At 42.8% G+C, this 20,282-nt stretch overlaps 1 protein-coding gene across 2 annotated transcripts in view; it reads right to left on the bottom strand.

Annotated features, from left to right (window-relative positions):
• The window catches only part of LOC124790102 (juvenile hormone esterase-like), a 71,436-nt gene that overhangs the window by 18,440 nt on the left and 32,714 nt on the right, over positions 1–20,282 (bottom strand). For both annotated transcript variants that reach the window (XM_047257672.1, XM_047257671.1), the window contains exons 7-10: positions 18,160–18,310; positions 14,795–14,976; positions 11,607–11,736; positions 884–1,016 (exon numbers count right to left, since the gene is read on the bottom strand). In XM_047257672.1, coding sequence (XP_047113628.1) covers positions 884–1,016; positions 11,607–11,736; positions 14,795–14,976; positions 18,160–18,310 — 596 coding nt within the window. The remainder of the gene's footprint in view (positions 1–883; positions 1,017–11,606; positions 11,737–14,794; positions 14,977–18,159; positions 18,311–20,282) is intronic.

Genomic DNA, 20,282 nt, shown 5'->3' with positions numbered 1-20,282 from the left:
CAGGAAATGAAAGAATTAGTTAAAAATGACTCATTTTGAAACAAAACTTTAAACTTAATTATAATGCTTGGACGCATTTTTAATTGAAGCATAGTCTCTGTCCTACCCACTGCATACAGTCTCTCTGACGACAGAAATAAAATTCTGTTTCAGGCTTCAGTCAACTGAAATAATCTCCATAATTTTATCATTCTCGTTCAGAATTGTTCATGTACACGTGTGCTAGAATTGTTTGTGAATTATATGAAGACATTTGCATAACTCTATGGGAAAATCATGCTTCGCCTCACTGCTGAGGATTTCCTTAAAGTGTGTCTGATGATGTGTAAATGTTGAACACTCCTAACTGATGAGGGAAATATTCTCACACTCAGACCCCTAAATCAGGGCCTGTGCACTAAAATCACAACATTATTTCTCTGTTTCATCTTCATGACACCACAGAGGCCAAATTCAGAGCAAAAGTATAAACACCACTCACTTGAATGCTTCTGTTTAACAACACGCATGGAAAGCTGGACGTCCCTAAATACAAATAGGTTGTAGCATACAGTCAGTCGAAAACTGACAAAGGAAGTAAGATGAAATTTATTCAGTCGTGGAGATGCTGTAGACTCCTGGGATATAAAGACACTTAGTCGTAGTGAGATATGAGGTCTGATGAACATAGCCAATGCCACTCTGCCTGCAGACAAAGATGAATTTAAATTAAAGGTGAAGAGCTATTTCTGTGTAGCTCATTCTACAAATGCAGGAACAGAGTTTAATATTTTGTATGATATCACCTTCCCTTAGTTATAAGGCAGAAGGTTCGCAATTCGTGTATGCTAATGAGACACTAAATATTTTAAAAGTTATAAAAGGTGTTCACACAGACACTTACCCATATTTAGCAAAATTGGTCCAGTATCGTAGTATATTCCTGCGTACTTTATCCTCTTCTGAGTTGGGATCCAAATTGTACTCGGTATCCTTTCTCAAGAATAGGAATGGTAGTTCACCCGAGTGAGTGACACCTGGAACAAGTGAACAATAACGGCTCTCCTACTTGAAGACAACGCAGTTTAAAATAAAAATTGACAGTAATACCGGATTTCCCAGTGGTGAAAATTGTTTCAGCTTTTAGTTGTAGCATACGCTATTGCATTTCGTCTTTAGGAGTTCAAGTTGCATTGGACATACTGCTTACAGAGTATGTATCTTGCTGTTATTGTCAGTTATTTTCTCTAAAGAGCCAGATTGAAAGTTATTAACTTACATCTTATTTCAGAAACATATACCAAACCAGTCCCTTCTCTACTGAAAATGAAAAGGTAGGAGCATGAACGTAACTTTCAAAAGCATTTTAAATTACATCGTTAGGCTTAAAATTCTTAGAGTACTTGAAGCAAAAACTAGAAGTAACGAGAAAAGTAGATAGTACACAAGATATTTCATGTTGGTGCATCACACAGTATAATGATTATCATTGATATAGCAGACGCAGATATTTAAGCAGCGGAAGTCACCAGTTTCTAGTCTAATTGGGGGTCTATTTACGCGCGTCGTGATGATTTACATCGTTCCATTTGTCCCTTCGTCATTAGCCCCCTCATTCCCCCTGTTGTGCCTGTGGCGGCATACTTCTTTAAAATTTAAACAACTGAGAAAGATACATGGATTTTTGAGAAAGGTTCTTGAAAGTCTGGTACTTTGTCACTTTGTTTAAACACTCTAGCGCTGCTATGAGCATTGACATGAGTGCACGCCACTTTATTGCAACAATTTAGTACTATGAGAGCGGGATTCTCACTTTAAGCAATTTACTGACAATTGCTGCTCCACCACTTCATACAAATAATTTAATACTCACTTGGCCACACTCACGTGTGGATTACATAAAGGTGTTTTAATACAAATGGTGGGCAATGGCTTTACGCAACATCCACAAGCGTGACAAGCGTGGCTGCTGCCAGTGCCATTGACGGAGAGGTTTGCCCGTCCAGTGCAGTTGTTACTTTGAATGAGAATAGAGACTCTGGCCTCGTGTTTGGATGTGTCCGTCCAGAGTCCAGAAGGTATCCCCACTACACTGACAAAATTACAATTTCTCACTGTACGTCACGTGCACACACTGCAATACATCCACTGATCAAAGCAAGCGACACATCTAAAGCGTGTTAATGAGGATCTGAATGCCATAAAATTAGCTGTTATCCCAGCTGCTGCTGGAATGACAAGATTTTGAGACCCACTACAGCACCACGGAAAACAGCTACAAAAGTTATGATGTTTCTCGCTATTATGTATATGTTTTTGTGATTGTGTGTTTTGTGCAAGGGATTATTCACCAGAGAAAATAACTTGGTTCTGAAGGAACTAGCTTTTGAGATGTTGTGAGTAGATGGGCTTTCAGAGTTGTGATGTGGAATAGCTCATTGATGACATCATCGATGAGTCATCAGATTTTTCCCACCCCTTCCCTATGACATTGTGTGCTGTTGCAGGATTTCCCTCTTTTCCTCCCCTGACATCCTTTGATGTAGGCCAATTGTCCTATGTAGAAAATAGTAGGAAATTCAAAAATTGGTGAAAATTCAAAAGGAGCCCGATTATGATAGTGGGTTTTCCCCGTTCCGATGATGTGACTGTGGAAGTAGGGTTATTGTCCTAATCGTAAATTGGCAGGAAATCCAAGATGGTACAGTGTCATGTTGATGGAAGTAGTTCACTTGTGGTAAATATATAATGTAAGATGATTTTTGGGTTTTTCCATCTGGCTTCACTCACGTGAGACAAAGAATGTTTACTTCTCCTCCATGTGGAAGCCTGCCTATTAGACAAAAAACACCAGTCTGGCTAGGAAAAAGGGAAAGTAATCAGTCTGCTGACCTACCTAACATGTTTCATGATGATGATGATTTATGGCGGAGGGCGCTAAACATCTAGATTAACATGTTTGCCACAATGTGAGTAGCGCTGCATCAATTGTCTCCGCACCATGCCGACAGGTTCGCCTCACATCACTGCATTGGCTGCGTTATATTTTACAAAGCATGAAAGCCACACTTGCCTGTAATTCAGTTCCAATGCCGGACCAAATACGGTTGGTGAATATTACAATGCCCTCTCCATTAACGAGGCCCTGTCACTCAGTTCACCTTAAACAAGACTATCCACACGCAAACTAGAGTGACAAGCTCCTCTGCTGCTGACCCAGTTGGCTCTAAACCTGCTGCTTACTTAAAATTGCTCTTACCACTACGTTTTCTTGTGCACTACTAACCATATGGTCCGGGAGTTCCTTTTTCGTTTAACTTAACTTACAGTTATAGTTCTCCCTGCTGCCTCTTAGCCTCTTGGAATACAGTTCAAAATGATCTGAACAGTGGCTAGGTCCAAACTTCTTCTTGTATTCTGCTTCTTGTACACATAAACAAGGACTATGCTTAGCAGAGTAAGTTTCGCCGCAATACTTGATATAATAATGGTGAATGTTGTTTCTTTCTGGCACTGATTCTCCCTGTACCGATCTAGATGCTGCATTAGCGTCTCCACGGAGATACAGCCTTCCTGCTCATTCACGAGTTTGTATATGGACTGTATTAACTCGGGTCCTAAAGTCTGATTCGAACCAGACACATTCGTCGTTGGTATCATTTCCATAGCTTCCCCTCGCCAATACAACTGAGTCTGCGCAATGCTCAGATGGGTCATTCCAAAATCTGTGGCAGACAAACGAACGTAGGTCCACTATTTCTTGTATGTTAGCAATACAATCCCGTCCTGTTCCATCATTCTTTTCGCTGACGTGAGCTCTCCCTATGCGCAGCTGGCTAGTACTATCATTTCATCGAGGACAGAGTGCAACCAATTTGCCTCTGCATGTTGGTGGTGCAACTCAGGCGTAATCACTTATTTCGTGCAATACTCTCCCGTTTTCGACCTAGCAGTAACTTTACACCACAGGAGTTCTGACCCTCTTCCCCATACTGTTTGGACCATCCGAAACTTCAGTCCTTTCCAATTCTGTAACTCCGCTTCCTCCATTTCCACGTGCCCACTCTTGTACTCTGCAATTGGCAACAACCGCTGCACTCTTACACTGATAAGTTTTTCAGCATCCCCCACTCAACAGGATATGCGAGGACTACATAACACTAGTACCATGAGTCCTTTCCTGCTACTGAAAAGGAGACTGAAATGTACTCCTTCGCTCCGTTTGTCCTCGCTTCCACAGTGGCTAGTCGAAAGAGAAGGTAAATTTTCATGGCTAGGTTCCATAACCAACTATAATTCGGATGGAAATACTATTTGCACTACATGTTGCCCCTCCAGGTACTGATCCTGTGACAGTACGTTCACCCCCGCCGTTCCCGCCAAGCCTGCCGCATAGTTTCTCGCAATTCCGATACTTGTCTCCACGCTTCCTACACGCTGTTTTCCAAGGACTGCAACCACTTCATTAACACTGCTTCCCTGTCCAATATCTCCATTTGGCTTGCAACATCTTCCAGTTCTCGTGTACCTCATTAGCTTCCCAGTTAGCTGACTTAATAACCAGGTATTGTTCAAAATATCTTTCACTTAATTGGCGACCAGCATTGTGTGCTACTCTCTTGCTGCGCTGTTTCATTCTACTCATTCTGTCACCATTTCCACCATACAGTTGGTCCTCCTGATTTCCTCCATGTTAGCTGTCCTGTAGACAAGTTTTCAGAAACTGACCTTTCGCGTCGATCTAACGTCTCTTCCTCTTTGTATGCAGTATAATCGCCAGAACCTACGTCATCTCGTCTCCAAATTCCTCATAACTCCCATGTATCAGCGTACATTCCCCCGTTGCTCCTTTGAGCACTCAGTGGCTCTTTATACCTCAATTGAGACTGTCGAAAGCTTTCTCCAGTCTCCTCGCCTTGTTCTGCATTTTCCATGCATTAGATACCAACTAGATCACCCAGTAGTGGCTGTTGATTACCAAATCTTCTAGCTTAGCGAATAGCACTCCCTTTCCCAAGAGTCGGTTGAGCAACACATCCACTCCAACGATGACCAGTAGTACGGCTACGGTCCACACTTTATCTATCTTGTCACCTTTAGCACCCACCCTGAGGACAGGAGTAACTATTACCTTTCCTCTCCGTAAAAGCCCTCTACTGCCCCGCAGTAATTTCCCTCGCCTACGCTATCCATTATGCAATGCTCGCACTTATACCTAATAAACGCAAAAACATAAATTTTATCTCCTAGGTCTTCATATACATGTACTTCCTCTCATTGGTTCGTCTGCTCGCTCTTATGCACCTACTTTTTCGCTTTCTTCCTCCGTTCCAGCCTCAAAACTCCTGGAATAACCTCTGGAGTCCCCAGAAAGTTTTAACACGTTCCACATGTACCTTCCGCAGCTCGTGGTCGTGCGGTAGCGTTCTCGCTTCCCGCGCCCGGGTTCCCGGGTTCGATTCCCGGCGGGGTCAGGGATTTTCTCTGCCTCGTGATGACTGGGTGTTGTGTGCTGTCCTTAGGTTAGTTTGGTTTAAGTAGTTCTGAGTTCTAGGGGACTGATGACCATAGATGTTAAGTCCCATAGTGCTCAGAGCCATTTGAACCATCCACATGTACCATCGTCGTCCTCGTCGGCGAGTGGATCTTGACGTTAGTCGGTGAAACAGATTCCACAACTTGGTATAGCCCTTGACATTTTGCAAAAAATTTCTTCGTCTTCCCCTTTGGAGTTTAGAAAATCGACATTACCCGTTGGTCAGTGTTGTACTGTGCCAATCTTGCTTTACGGCTAACTGCTTTTTCTTGCTTCTCTGGTGCCTTTGTATTAGTTCTGCGCACCTTGTCCATTATTTCACTTATCATTCTCGTGACCTCTTTAAAAAATTCTCCTGTCTTACCATTCGTGGCTTTTGACGTGTCGGACAGTGACAGCATCTTAAACCCATATGCACTGAAGCGCCAAAGAGACTGATATAGGCATGGTATTCAAGTACAGATATATGTAAACAGGCAGGAGCTGCGGTCGGCAACGCCTATGTAAGACAACAAGTGCCTGGCGCAGTTGTTAGTTCGGTTACTGCTACTGCAATGGCAGGTTATCAAGATTTAAGTGAGTTTTAATGTGGTGTTATAGTCGACGCACGAGCGATGGGACGCAGCATCTCCAAGGTAGCGATGAAATGGGCATTTTCCCGTACGATCATTTCACGAATGTACCGTGAATAGAAGGAACCCGGTAAAACATCAAATCTTCGACATCGCTGCAGCCGGAAAAAGATCCTGCAAGAAAGTGACCAACGACGACTGATGAGAATCGTTCAAAGTGACAAAAATGCAACACTTCTGCAAATTCTGCAGATTTCAGTGTTGGACCATTAACAAGTGTCAGCGTGCGAACCATGCAACGAAACATCATTGATACGGGCTTTCGGAGCCAACGGCCCAATCGTGTACCCTTGATGACATCACGACAAAAGCCTTTACACCTCGCCTGAGCCAGTGAACACCGGCATTGGACTGTTGATGACTGTAAACATGTTGCCTGGCCGGACGAGTCTCGTTTCAAATTGTATCGAGGAAGTGTAGGGGTATGGAGACATCTTCGTGAATCCATGGACCCTGCACGACAGCAGGGGACTGTACAAGATGGTGAAGGCTCTGTAATGGTATGAGGCGTGCGTAGTTGGAGTGATATGGGGCTCCTGATACCTCTAGGTACGACTCTGTCAGATGACACGACCGTAAGCAACCTGTCTGGTCACCTACATCCATTCGTGTCCATTGTGCCTTCAGACGGACTTGAGCAATTCCAGCAGAACAATTCGACACTCCACACGTCCAGAATTGCTACAGAGTGGCTCCAGGAACACTTTTCTCAGTTTAAACACTTCCGCTGGCCACCAAACTCCCCAGACATGAACATTATTGAGCATATCTGGGATGCCTTGCAGCGTGCTGTTCAGAAGAGATCTCCACCCCTTCGTACTCTTCCGGATGTATAGAGAGTCCTGCTGAATTCATAGTGTCAGTTCCCTCCAGCACTGCTTCAGACATTGGTTGAGTCTATGCCAAGTCGTGTGGCCGCACTTTTGCGTGTTCGTGGGGGCTCTACATGATATTAGGTGTACCAGTTTCTTTGGCTCTTCAGTGTACTACCTCATACGCGGACAATCCTATATTCGTGTGCTATTTCTAGTTGTATGTTGAGAACGCATACCTTAAAAAGACATTCCAAATGTTATAGTGTGCTTGCACATGGTATCTTAACATGTTCCCTGTCGATCACCGAACCCTTTCCACTCTTCCATTAACTTGAGGATGTAGAGTACAAGTTCTCAATTACTTCACACACAGCAGCTGACACAGTTATTTAAACAAATCTGACATAAAGTTAGTTCCCTGATTAGTCACTATCGTCTCAGGTAGCCTGAACTTCAGGATCCAATTGTTTACTAACGCTTGTTGCTACTTGTTGGCTGGTCGTCGTGACCATTCACATGTATCTCGAAAAATGATCTATAATCGCGAGTACAAAATTGTTCCCCGCTGGCGTTTTGTTGAATGGACCTGAAATATTAATGAGCAATTGAAAAGATGCTAATGCTTCACTTAACCTCTGCAATGGTCCTCTTGTCCGACACAAATTCTCTCTTGTGCACACTGTATGTAATTCCGCACATATTGATCCACTTCCGCATTGCTATTCCTCCACATCCCACATGACCCGTTAATATTTGATCAATCGTCTCACTAAACAATTTCTCTGTCAGCCTTGGTGGTACCACCACTCAAGGTCCCAACTAAGTTTCTCCGCACAGAACCCATTCTGTACACAAAACTGCCACTGTTTATGAAACTGTTTACATTCGTCAACCATATCCTGTGCTATCTGCTGTTTCTTAAGCTCATTATCTCCTATTTGTAATACTTTCCTACTTAATCCCTTGGCATCTGCATTCCCGCGTTTCTTTCCAGGTTTATGTATGAGCTCAAGATAAAATACATTCAGTCGTACCGCACATTGTGCCAACCTACTAGATGGACTCTTCAACCCCAGCAATAATTCAACGCTTCATAGCTGTTACCACCTGGAACTTCTTTCCATAGAGACAGCAATTGAAGTAGGTGATTCCATTAATAAGGTGCCACATTTCCTTTCACGTCGTGGAGTAATTCTTCTGATTTCATCGCCGGCCGTGGTGGTCTAGCGGTTCTAGGCCCGCAGTCCGGAACCACGCGACTGCTACGGTCGCAGGTTCGAATCCTGCCTCGGGCATGGATGTGTGTGATGTCATTAGGTTAGTTAGGTTTACATAGTTCTAAGTTCTAGGGGACTGATGACCATAGATGTTAAGTCCCATAGTGCTCAGAGCCATTTGAACCAGCCACTCTGATTTCATCTGCCTTGATGCGTAGGCCCCCAGATATTCCATGCTTTCAACCTCCTGACTCAGCACAGAACTGAGTGCGTGGTTGGATGCACCGCGTGACAGAATGAATTCTTTATTCAAATTTGGAAACACTAAAACTGAACTCGTTGTGAAAGCTTCTTTCAGCTTCTCAAAAGCACGCTGACAATCCTCTGACCAAACAAAGTCTGAACCGTTCTCCAGCAATTGCAATAATGTCCTGGCAGTACTTGCAAATCCTTTTACGAACCTTCTATAATAAATCGTGATGCCAAGATACGATTGCAGTGTCTTTGACGATTCAGGTACAGGACATTCATGTTCAGCTTTAACTAAACTTGGGTCCATCTCAACCCCACCCTTAACAAGAACGTGACCAAGGTATTCCACCTCTTCTGACATAAAACTACGCTTCTCTGCACTCAACATTGAACTTGCTCAACCTTAAGAATAGCTCCCTTAAGTGTTGTATGTCCTGCTCCATGTCACTCGCAAAGACGATTCAAGATACACCATACACTGATGTGTTTTTAAACCCCTCAGAACCCCGTCCAGCAATCTCTGAAACGTTGCAGGTGCGTATTTCACTCCAAAAGGCATCCTCCAGAACTGATGATGTTCCCAAGCTGAAGAAAACGCTGTTTTTAGTCAGTGCTCTCGAGCTACTTCTAGTTGATAGGAGCTGCTTTTTGAGTCCATCGCCGAAAAATATTTGCAATGGCTTAAATAATATATAGTTTCTATTAAGTTCAGCAAAGAGTAGGCAGCAATTACAGTCTTGACATTCAGGTGTCGATAATCGCAACGAAACCTATTTTTTCGTGATCCATCTTCTGATTTTTTTATGGATTCCGACAACTCTCCTCAATAATCTCATCCTTTAGCTGCTGATTGACGATTTCCTCCAGAAATGGCGGCAATTACCTCAGTAACCTATATGTTTTGCTGTAAATCAGTGAATCATTCTCTGTATTTGGTGCCTCATAATATGCACTGGTGGCTACAGTCATTTTGGAAAAAAAATCCTTAAATTCCAATAGTAATTATTCCACTTTTTTCTTGCTCTTCCAGGATATCCATGTTAGCTATTAACAACCCTTGTGTTAAACTTCAGTCCTTGGCACTGGAATTATGGACTAACACAGGTTCCATTTTTCCGCATTTACCTCTTGTTTGCATACAGCCCTTCTTTTCACTAATCAACCTGCCTGATCCAACACTTCATTTACTTCCAACGGTTGTACCACACACAACATCCTTACCGGTAACCTAGACTTAACATTCTTAGTGTGATTGTTCATGGTTTAAGAGGTTTGTGATACTCGATGGAGTTCCCTTGTGGCATCGATACAATGGCAACAGTTTCGGCCAACTCATACATTTTTCCATCAAGTTCCACCACAAGTACAATTTTCGCACAGTTCTGATGCAAGAAATTCAAACCCAGAATCATCTCATAACACTGACTTACATACGGCGTAGTTTCTATACATTGTCTGAACTAAAATGTACCCAGGAAAAAATCCATGTCCACTGATCCCAACAGTGTGCAATCTTTATCCCCGATTCCATGCAATCTATGCCATGTTGGGTTCCACTGCTTATGTTCCACCAGGTCCCACTGGCAATCGACACATATGCCCCTGTGTCCAACAACATCCTGAAAGTCTTCTTCCCCATTACTCATTTCACAACACGATTCACCTCTGCATTCGATTCTGTAGCATATACGAGTAATTTTACTGGGAATGCCTGTAATTGGACCTCAGGTTCTCGTTGGCGTTTCCTGTCAGCAGTGAAGAAATCAGCCAGAGCCCCTGTTTGCACTGTCCATGACATTTCCGAAGACAAACCTCTTAAAATGCGTCAAGCATCCTCTGCCCAGCCTCCCGTAAAATTACTTCATTCACCACAGCATCCTGTCCCAATCGTATGTACAACTGCTAATCTTTCTTATCCTATCCGCGTATTCTTCTAGTGATTCATCATGCTTAGGTCCCATGCCCAACTGTTCTCTAAAATGTTTGGCACTGTTATGCTTCCTATACCTTTGAACTACCTCCCTTTTAAATTCTTCAAATGTTTCAGTTCCCTTGAGAGTCTCTGTACAACACTCTTAAACTTTTGCTTCCCCAGTTAATCTTAATTTTGCTACCCACAAAATTCCTTGTCAGACCGTCATTCCATCTCTACCAAATTCCTAAGATCCTTCACAAACGGTACCACATCCTAGGTTGAGCTACAAGAGAAAGGAGCAGCTAAACTCACAGCTGACAAATCTGCACTTTGCTGTGTCGACTGCGCTTCTAATAGACCATGCATCTCCTTATTAACTGCTTTTAACTGTGCTACCATTTCCAGTAACAAAGTTTGAGAGAGAGGTGGTGGGGTACAGGATGGTTGGGGGCGGGGGGTGATGATTTTAGGGGTCTTGAGTGGATCCTTATGATACAGATAAAGATAGACAAACTAGAAACAGCAAACTTCCAATTCTTATAAAAACGGTGAAACAGTGTCTGAGGTTTCATGCATCTTTAATCACGATCTGTTGCGTACAGTAGCCCAGTAGAGCGGGCTGGAGACTGGCGGAGTTGTAAAAACAGTTGAGTGTACGAGAGGGGACGCTTGGCTGGTAACATGTGATTCGCACGTATACTGATATTACTGGAACTGAATCACAAGAACATTATATATATTTATTATGTTTCTGTTTGAAGATATTTACACAGGCAAAACTGTAAAATATAAGTGATGTCGTTATTTTAAACTGAGAAACGAAAATGTTTGTAGTGTATTCGTTCCTAAATATGGTGTTTTTTCTCGTTAATGAAAATTCTATTTTGCAGCTGAAGCAATGTGCGATACATTACGACCCATACAAGATGATTTCCTGTATTGGAATCTGTGAAGTTGTCTAGAATGAAATTATTTACTTCTGAGATTGGTGAGACTGAATTAGTGACAATGTTGGTTAGTAGTGTAGACAAAGTTGGTGATTACGAAAAGAGTAAGTGACTGAGAACCTCATCGAGGACGTAGTACGTTAAGAAAGCGCAAAATTAGATAAAAAAGGCTGGGACAGTGGCTAGATAATAGGAGATCTTGAGTGTAGATGATTTCTTTCAAACTGTAGTAGTACACTTAAACTTAATTTTCGTCAATTATCCGCCTATGGTCTACATGTAAACACGTTACCTTGAAGTTCTTTGTACTTACCCCATTCTGTGGCATTCACATGTTCACCGCGGTAATCAAACTCATAATAGAACACTGGCAAGTCAGTGATTTCAGTCACTTTCCTTACGAGAGCGTCAGTAGGTTCGAAACTTCCCTTGTCGAGGTTGAACTGTCTCAAGGAAAGAAAAGTAACTAGTTATTTGTATCACAGGGACACTGAGATGAATAAGGAAAACTTTGCACTTTATTTGCAATAATTGTGAAGTTCTCTTAAGACTACATTTAGCTTCAGATGTATCAAATGAAAGTATGGAACTTATTTGCATTCGATGGGTAGTTGTCTAGTAAGACAGCTCTTACAAAAGTTGTAATAGCGACAGGATTGCATTGTGCGACCGTTAGACTCTCTGAGCACAAAGTACCATTCAGAATACCACAAAAATACTCTGTCAGAGAGAACATAAAAACACTGCTGTGTTCAGTAAAATCTGAAGGATGGAAAAATATCGTGAATAAAACAGTATCGCTCCACAGATGAACCGATTTACGCCTTTTTTAAATGCGTAATGAATACTGCTCGATGTTTGAAGAAGAAAACGTACTCAAAATTAATATAGCGATTACGAACGCCCGTAAATGTTCAGTGCATAGCGATATATGAATAACATTTACAGAGAATGTAAAAGAAAGTTCAAAATAATTTTTTTCATACTTCATATTTCTTTTATATGAGGCAACATCTAAGCGATAATCCATTTCGTGCCTTAGATTCTGGAGTATATGTGAAATCACCGACATGGGCGCATTAGCAACGCACATTTTGAGTTCTGCAATTACGAGATTTTCGGTAAAACAGGCACATACGAATGTTTCATATAATCCTATAAACAGAAATCCACAGGTTTCACGTCCAGAGATCAAAGTGTTAAGAGCAGAACGTAGCGTCGGAATGCCCAGTAGGACCAGTCCTAAAATTTTGAAGACGTTGATCTAAAAAGATCGAAATTTTGAACGGCTTTTTACATCCTCTAAAATCCTTAGTGATACATCGCTAAGCATTATATAGTTACAGCCCTTTGTAATACATATATTCATTTTGTGTTGTCTTATATAACACACGAATGTGGCAGACAGTCGCAGATTCAGAACCATCAAAATTCTTTAAAATATATACACTGCCTGACAAAAAAGTGAAGCGCCCTGAAGGAGAGGAGGAAACGACAACAACATTCATGGTTTGAGGGGTTACGCGATGTTTTAGCGATTACAAAATCGGATCAGAATCAGAAAGAACTTGGCAGCATTAGCCCACTTATGACTATGACGCTACACCTCCTTTGACGTGGGTGATGCTCTGATTCTGTTAAGGAGAGTGCCATAAAACCTGCCCACAACTGTTGTAACTGCTTCGTGATATACTTGATACTGACACTGGGTCTGAGTATACGCCCGAGGTGGTCCCACAAAAGTTCTATTACATTTTTACATTACGTTTATCGTTATCCATGGATCCCTTGGAGAGGAGTCTCTGGGATGTGGAAAGAACAGATCTGGGATCTTGCTAACCACGGGAGTTCCTCAACGTCTTTCAGACAGTACATAAAGTTACTTGCCGTGTGTGGACGAGCATTGTCCTGTTGAAATATGGCATTGCAATGCTGTCGCATGAGAGATAAAACATGAGGATGCAGGATGATGACGTATCGGTGTGCCGTGAGAGCCTTTTCTACCACAACCAGTTGTGCTCTGATGTCAGAGTCGATGGGTCCCCACAGCATGACTCCGTGTGTCTCTAGAACATGGGAAGGATAGAACCTTTCACCAGGTCAGTGCCATATTCGCCGACGAGTCTCCGCTGAACAAAATACGACGCCATTCATCAGCAGTCCCCTCTTTCTGGTCACGCTGTTGCAACTCCTTACGCAGCAGCTCTTTGTGTTGTGCTGACGTGAGCCTACGCGCTGGATGGTAATTCCTTAGTCAGGCTGCTGCTCATCTGCAACCAGTGGTGTGGCATGAGAAAGAATCTTGCAGGGGTCCATTACTTTTTTCGGAAAGCAAACGAAGATATAAAGGGGCTATGATGTGCTTGGCATACAAAATTGCGAGGCTTCTTTGTGGTGGTCTATTAGAATCTTATCGACGAGTAGACCAACCTTCACATTCCCAAGCATTCCAATATAAGGCCACTGTCGCACTCGAATGACCCCCCAAAAATTTGAATGTTGCGTGATTCGACCAGCCGGCCAAGTAGAGACCCACAATGAGATCCCTTTCAAACTCCAGCAGGAACTGATAACGCTGTCTCACATGAGTATGCAGCTTCTTCGTGTTCCTGACAACTATAATCCAACATCTGACAATGTTCACGCCTCTTGTTACCAGAAAAACAAACAAAATGAAACATTAGCAACATTACAGCACTCTGGTGGTCGTTCCACCTATTACAGAGAATTGCAACTCTGATCATTTACACACCAGCTGATCGCACATGCGTTTTCAAAGTTCCACTGAGATCCTATCGCGGTGCCTGGGTTTTTCACTTTTTTGTCAAGCAATGCAGATCTCGTCATTTTTCAGGTCAATATTTCCTCCACCCCAGGTTCACACTTAAAGGTGATTCGGGTTATCAAAATTACTACGGTAGGAATTTTGTCTTGTAAAGTTTGCAAGGACATACATTCTCCCGAAACTCTTTCTAAACTGTCAGTGGTTTCTTATTACACGATCACATCGTCGCCGGAACATTAAGTCATAATCGGCCTTCCTGCTTTCCTTCTTGTGGTAGCACATGGATTTTTATACTAGTGTGAAAAAAAGATAAAGTAACAGTTGCACACAATGGGTATTCGACGTTTTCAAATTTTCCTGATTTTTCTCCTGATGTGTTAAAAATACTAGGAATTATTTATTGCAGTTTTTCAGCCTTTGAATCTACGTCTACATCTACACCTACGTGGCTGCTCTGCAAATAGTGGTGATGTGACACATTATTATAGAAATTAAAATAAAGTACCTATCCTTTCCTGACCTCCCATGAGATTTTTTTAAGTCCAAAACGAAAAACATTAAAAATAACTTAACTGTTAGTAAATAATAGTGATGGCTTGCCGCCCGTAAATAATGCTCAATTGACAATGTAAGGTACGGTGCAAAATTTCAGACACGTGTGATCATTAGTTCTTTAGTTCTCCCACTGCACACTAGTAGACGTAACAATTACTCACATACACCAGAGCGTCAGGATTATCTGCAGAGATAGTGTCGTTGCCGAAGTAGAACTCTCTCACTTTGGCTGCTGCAGCTTGTTGTTCCTCTACTGTTGACAGGTGCAGACAGGGCCCGACCGACTCCACAAACTGGTTGTTGAGAGTGTTGATCCTATCGGGCTGGTTAAGTATCCCAAAACCTGAACAAAAACAGACAGCAGTAAGTACCGAAACTAGATTCGTGCACGGTGCAGGTTTCAGCAAACTCAGGCCGTGTCTCACAGCCTGGCCGTTACGGGCCACGGGCTAGGCCTCCTGAGTCGTCAAGCTGGCGAGCTGACAAGGGAGTGATCTCAAATCTCATGTCGAAATCGGTAGTAATTTTTTTAGTTCTCATAGTTAGCGCCACTACAAATACACAGTACAAATTTCAGCTGCCAACACACACTGCAAGTCCATTTTCTGGTTTGACACATGCCAACTAAGAAAGTGATACCCTGGTTATCGCTAGCTATTGTTGTTGCGCACATGGTGCACATGATCGGGAATTGCAGCCCTAGCATTATCACTGCAGCACTCGGTGAGGAGGCTCTGTAAAGAACGAAAGCTGATTTGTAACTTGAGATTCTTCCGTTTGGTCCATGTTTGCAAAAAGAACAATATGGGATTGTGGGCCCGCCTTGCTGCAAAACACTATTGTTTAATGTTCGTTCCGAACCTAGTTTCAGCGACAATGCCGAAATCATCAGTAGGTTTTCCTTTATTTGAAAAGATGCAAAATTAGCATTGTTAGAAACATTACAAAATGTTATCATACGTGTACTGTTTGGTTCCAGATATTGTATTGTATTATATGAATACTTTTGTAACACCTATATACTATAGAATGAAATGAACACCCTTAGCTGCTTACAGGCGTTGACATATGTCAACGGGGACAAATGAAAATATGCGCCCCGACCGGGACTCGAACCCGGGATCTCCTCCTTACATGGCAGACGCTCTATCCATCTCTTTTTTTTATCTTATTTTGTTCGTTCTTGTTCGTTACATTTGTTCGTTGCGGACGTCCCACGACAACGGGTGAAGTTCGTTGTTGATTCATGCACTCAGTTTCTTTATTGCAGAGGGCAGCTAACCCTCTGACCGAACACGCTGAGTTACCGTGCCGGCTACCCATCTGAGCCACCGAGGACACAGAGGATAGCGCGACTGCAGGGATTTATCTCTGGCACGCCTCCCGCGAAACCCACATTCTCAATGTGTTGTCCCGCACTACATTCGTAGTGCCCCCGCCCATTATACTCATTACTCGCGGCGCGTTGCCGATTCCCGTAAGAGTTCGGGCACTGTTTGTGCATTCGCATAGAAGAAGAAGATGGTCAAGTGGCCGGTGAGCCTTAACTATATATATACTAAGATGGTATCTGTTCTTTCGGACATGTTCGAAAGAACAGATACCATCTTAGTATATACCTATTTACTTTTATGTCACAACATGGATTCTACGTTTGTTGACGTTTTCCTGGTATATTTCCTGTGTTTAGTTGTCGTTTCTTTAGAATACAGCATGTCATCTGGAACTCCATTAGCGGCTATTATTAATACAATTAACGTCAAGCGTCGCTGTGTACACATCAGTGCATTTTTTAGTCAGCGTCACAATGTTCTTTAGTTGCAATCACTGATGTTTTATTTCCTCTATTCCAAATCTGATTATTTGTTGAGCCTCCATCCATGAGCCTTGGTGGGTCCATCAGTACAGCCCGACTGCCCCGTCCTCTTCCGCCAGTGGAGTGACTGGATACAGTATGCAGGCGTATGGGGATAGCACTTGAGGTCAGAAATGGAGAGAGTCCTAGACTATTGTTTCGGGTGGCATACTTTACAAAATCAAGGCACGACTGCTACATGAGTGCAAACGCGCTTCCGTTGTTCCCACTGTAGTTCCACGAGTACGACGTGTCTGGTAACTGTGACGCTGCGGTCGCTTCATGCTCGACTTTTTCTCTTTTACTGAAGCATGAAGGAGATCAAGGCTAGTGGTGACTTACTGTAACCATGGAAGATGCGAAAACGAGTAACAAGTCGTTAAGACCGATTCTCGGGATTAGATGGCCTGACGAAGCTGTGTTTTGTGAGACTGTACAGGGTGTAAGAGGAAAATTGCTTGATGCAGTGTACACAGTTCCAAATGTGTTCCATTACAGGAGTGATGTCTGGAATAGGTGAATAAATATTCACTCTCACACAGACACACACAGGGTGGGTCACCTAACATTATCACTGGAAACACCCACCAAACTACAACAAACACTGAATAACCAATTATGCAGACCGAAAGTGAGAAGATGGGCTGGTTTAAATAGTTCATACAAACCACTGAAAAATGCACGGAAGGGTGATATTCAACACGTACTTATGTTGTTTTAAATGGGAAAATAAAAATAGGTTTCCGTTTCAAAAAAATTTAAGTACGTTTTGAAAAATCATACTTCCGTGCATTTCTCAGTGGTCTGTATTAACCATTTACACCAGCCCTACTACTCGCTTTCGGTATGCGGAATTGGTTATTCAGTGTTTGTTGTAGTCTGGGAGGTGTTTCCAGTGGTCATGTTAGGTGAGTCACCCTGTATAGAACGGTATTCGCTGCTAACTGATCAGTCATTATATTGGTACAGAATGATTGTCAGCCCTAGTGGTTGCTTAAGTCATTTGGTCAGCTTGGACACTGAAACTTGCTCTTGAAGGTGGATATAAATCCGAAATCATGAGTCTGTGAAGTAAATGATCATAATCTACAGACTACTGCCGGAAATTTCTTTCAAGAAAGTTGTGTACATAACGGAAATGCCACGAGTCCGCCGCTATACTTGCGAACTCGTGTACTCCCTTTCGTTTCTGAGCGAGTCCAGTCCACTTGTAACCGACAACAGCTACCAGTGACAAGTGAGCAGCGGCAACGACTCACAGGTCGAGTCCAGGAGCACAATGAGATAGAGTTCGGAATGACGTCATGTCACTCGCTAGCGAGTTTCAAACGAATATACGGAACTTATTTCTGATCTGTACTAAGCACCACCGTCGGGTGACGCTCTCTACCATACGGGTTAGGCCGCAAGAAAGGAGCTGGTGGGCTCAACCAGTACCATGTACTATTATAACCGAAATAGGACCGCACTTGCATTTACTCATTCATTTGGCAACGCGAGACTACATTTGTAGGCCTCCTTAACCTTTATTTATAATCACACAGTAGTTTACACAGAAACTATTAATATTTTATCGGTGATTACGGTATATCCCACAAGTTTGTATTAATATTATTACATCGTTTTACGGATATGGTGCACTCCTCTGGTGTATAATTTGTAGATACGTACCAATTTCAGCGGAAGTGACGCCTGTCATGATGGGCACTTGTAGGAAACGGCCATCGATGAGCGGCTGGATTGGAGGTTCTGAGATGAAAGCGCCCTCATGCTCTGCTTCGATATGCGGTGACCAGAGAGCATACGAGTATAACAGCTTCTCCTGAAACCAAAAACTTGTTCTCGCAATAGTTACATTTATTACTTCCACCTTGTAAACAGCACATTAACAAAAAGTGAGTCCATGAAAAATATTCTTCTTGTTTCCAGCTATCCTGGTGTCCGTATCCGGGCTCTTTATTGCCAGTCTCATGAAAATCTTGCATTGTCAAACTATTTGATACCACTAGTGGATCTACTTACACAGGATTACTATTACAGGCCTCTAGCCTTTGTAGAGGAGACTTAATAGACAAAGTTCTAATAAGGAACGGTGCCCATTGATGCAACGTTTGAATACAAAATTAGTTTGAAGATCGGATCACTTTCAAATTTCGCACTTCAAGGTATGCACATCAATTGGGAAGAGTCAGTCACCATTTTAATTATGACATCTCATACCATTTTCATTTGACTACAGCAACGGCTGCAAGAAACTGGTACACTCCTCAAGAGAATTAGGCTTTGGGCGTCTGCCGTACTCCACTGGGCAGTAATTGAGGACTGTGTATGTTACCAAATTATACCTTTGTCTTTCACAAATTAATCCATCAATATTGGTATAACCGTGCTTTGTAATTTTATAGGTAATTCTAACTTATTTTAATGCATCCCTCTAATTTTTGTCCCGTATTACATTACAATTGTAGGTTTGAAGCTGATCAAGTGATGATAGAAACCGGTCACTTTTTTTATAAACGTACCTTACGATCTAGACTATTATAATTAATTTTAAATGAAATCAAGTGTATGGACAGATCATTTGCTTATCTTGTACATCCTATTACGCTCTACCAGCATCGTGAGGCTAAATGTATATTCAGTTTCAGAGACGGATCGTGCTATCCCTCTGCCGCCAAATACTTTCGTCCTCTCAAACTCCGTAGTGTCACCTGTTCAGCTCTCATTTACACGTTAGATAAGGGCCTGAACCGCCAAGTGTCAGCATGCGAAGGTCGTCGAATGGTATGTACGTTTTCACTAAACACACTGAAGTGACAAAGTCAAGGAATAGCGATATATACATATGCAGACTGCGGTAGTATCGCGTACAAAAGGTATAAAAGGGCGGTGCAATTTATACTTAAGTGATTCTTGTGAAAAGGTTTCCGACTTGATGATGGTCGCACGATGGAAATTAGCAGACTCTGAACGCAGAATGGCAGTTGGAGCTAGAAGCATGCTACATTACACTTCAGAAATCGTTAGGGAATTCAATATTCCGAGATACACAGTGTGAATAGTGTGCCGAGAATATCACATTTCAGGCGTTACCTCTCACCACTGACAAGGCAGTGGCCGACAGCCTTCGTTTACCGAACGGAGAGCAGTAGCTTTTGCATACAGTTGTCAGTGCTAACATACAAGCAACACTGCGTGAAATAACCGCAGAAATCAATGTGGGACGTACGACGAACGTATGTGTTAGTGTTGTCGTTAGTGGGCTATGGCACCGGACGACCGACGCGGGTGCCTTTGCTAGCAGCACATTATCGCCCCTGCGCCTCTCCCGGGCTCGTGAACATATCGGTTGGACCCTAGGCGACGAGAAAACCGTGACCTGGTCAGATGAGTCCCGCTTTCAGCCGGTAAGAGCTGATCTTAGGGTTCGAGTGTGGCTGTGGCGCAGATCCCATGACGCCAAGTTGTCAACAAGGCATTGTGCAAGCTGGTGGTTCCTCCATAACAGAGGGGCTGTGTTTACATGAAATGGAATGGGTCCTCTGGTTCAAGTGAACCGATCAATGACTGGGAATGATTATGTTCGGCTGCTTGGAGACCATTTGCAGCCATTCATGCACTTGATGTTCCCAAACATGCCACTGGTCAACAGTTGTTCGTCATTGGTTTGAAGAACATTGTGGACAATTCCAGCGAATTATTTGGTCACCCAGAGCGCCTTCCATGAATCCCAACGAACATTTATGGGACATAATCGGGGGATCAGTTCGTGCACAAATCCTGCAGCGGTAGCA

Source organism: Schistocerca piceifrons, chromosome 3 (genome assembly GCF_021461385.2).
Source record: "Schistocerca piceifrons isolate TAMUIC-IGC-003096 chromosome 3, iqSchPice1.1, whole genome shotgun sequence".
In the NCBI taxonomy this organism is placed as follows: Eukaryota; Metazoa; Arthropoda; class Insecta; order Orthoptera; family Acrididae; genus Schistocerca; species Schistocerca piceifrons.
Note: the sequence above shows the minus strand (reverse complement) of the source record. Positions and strands in the feature narration are given on the sequence as shown.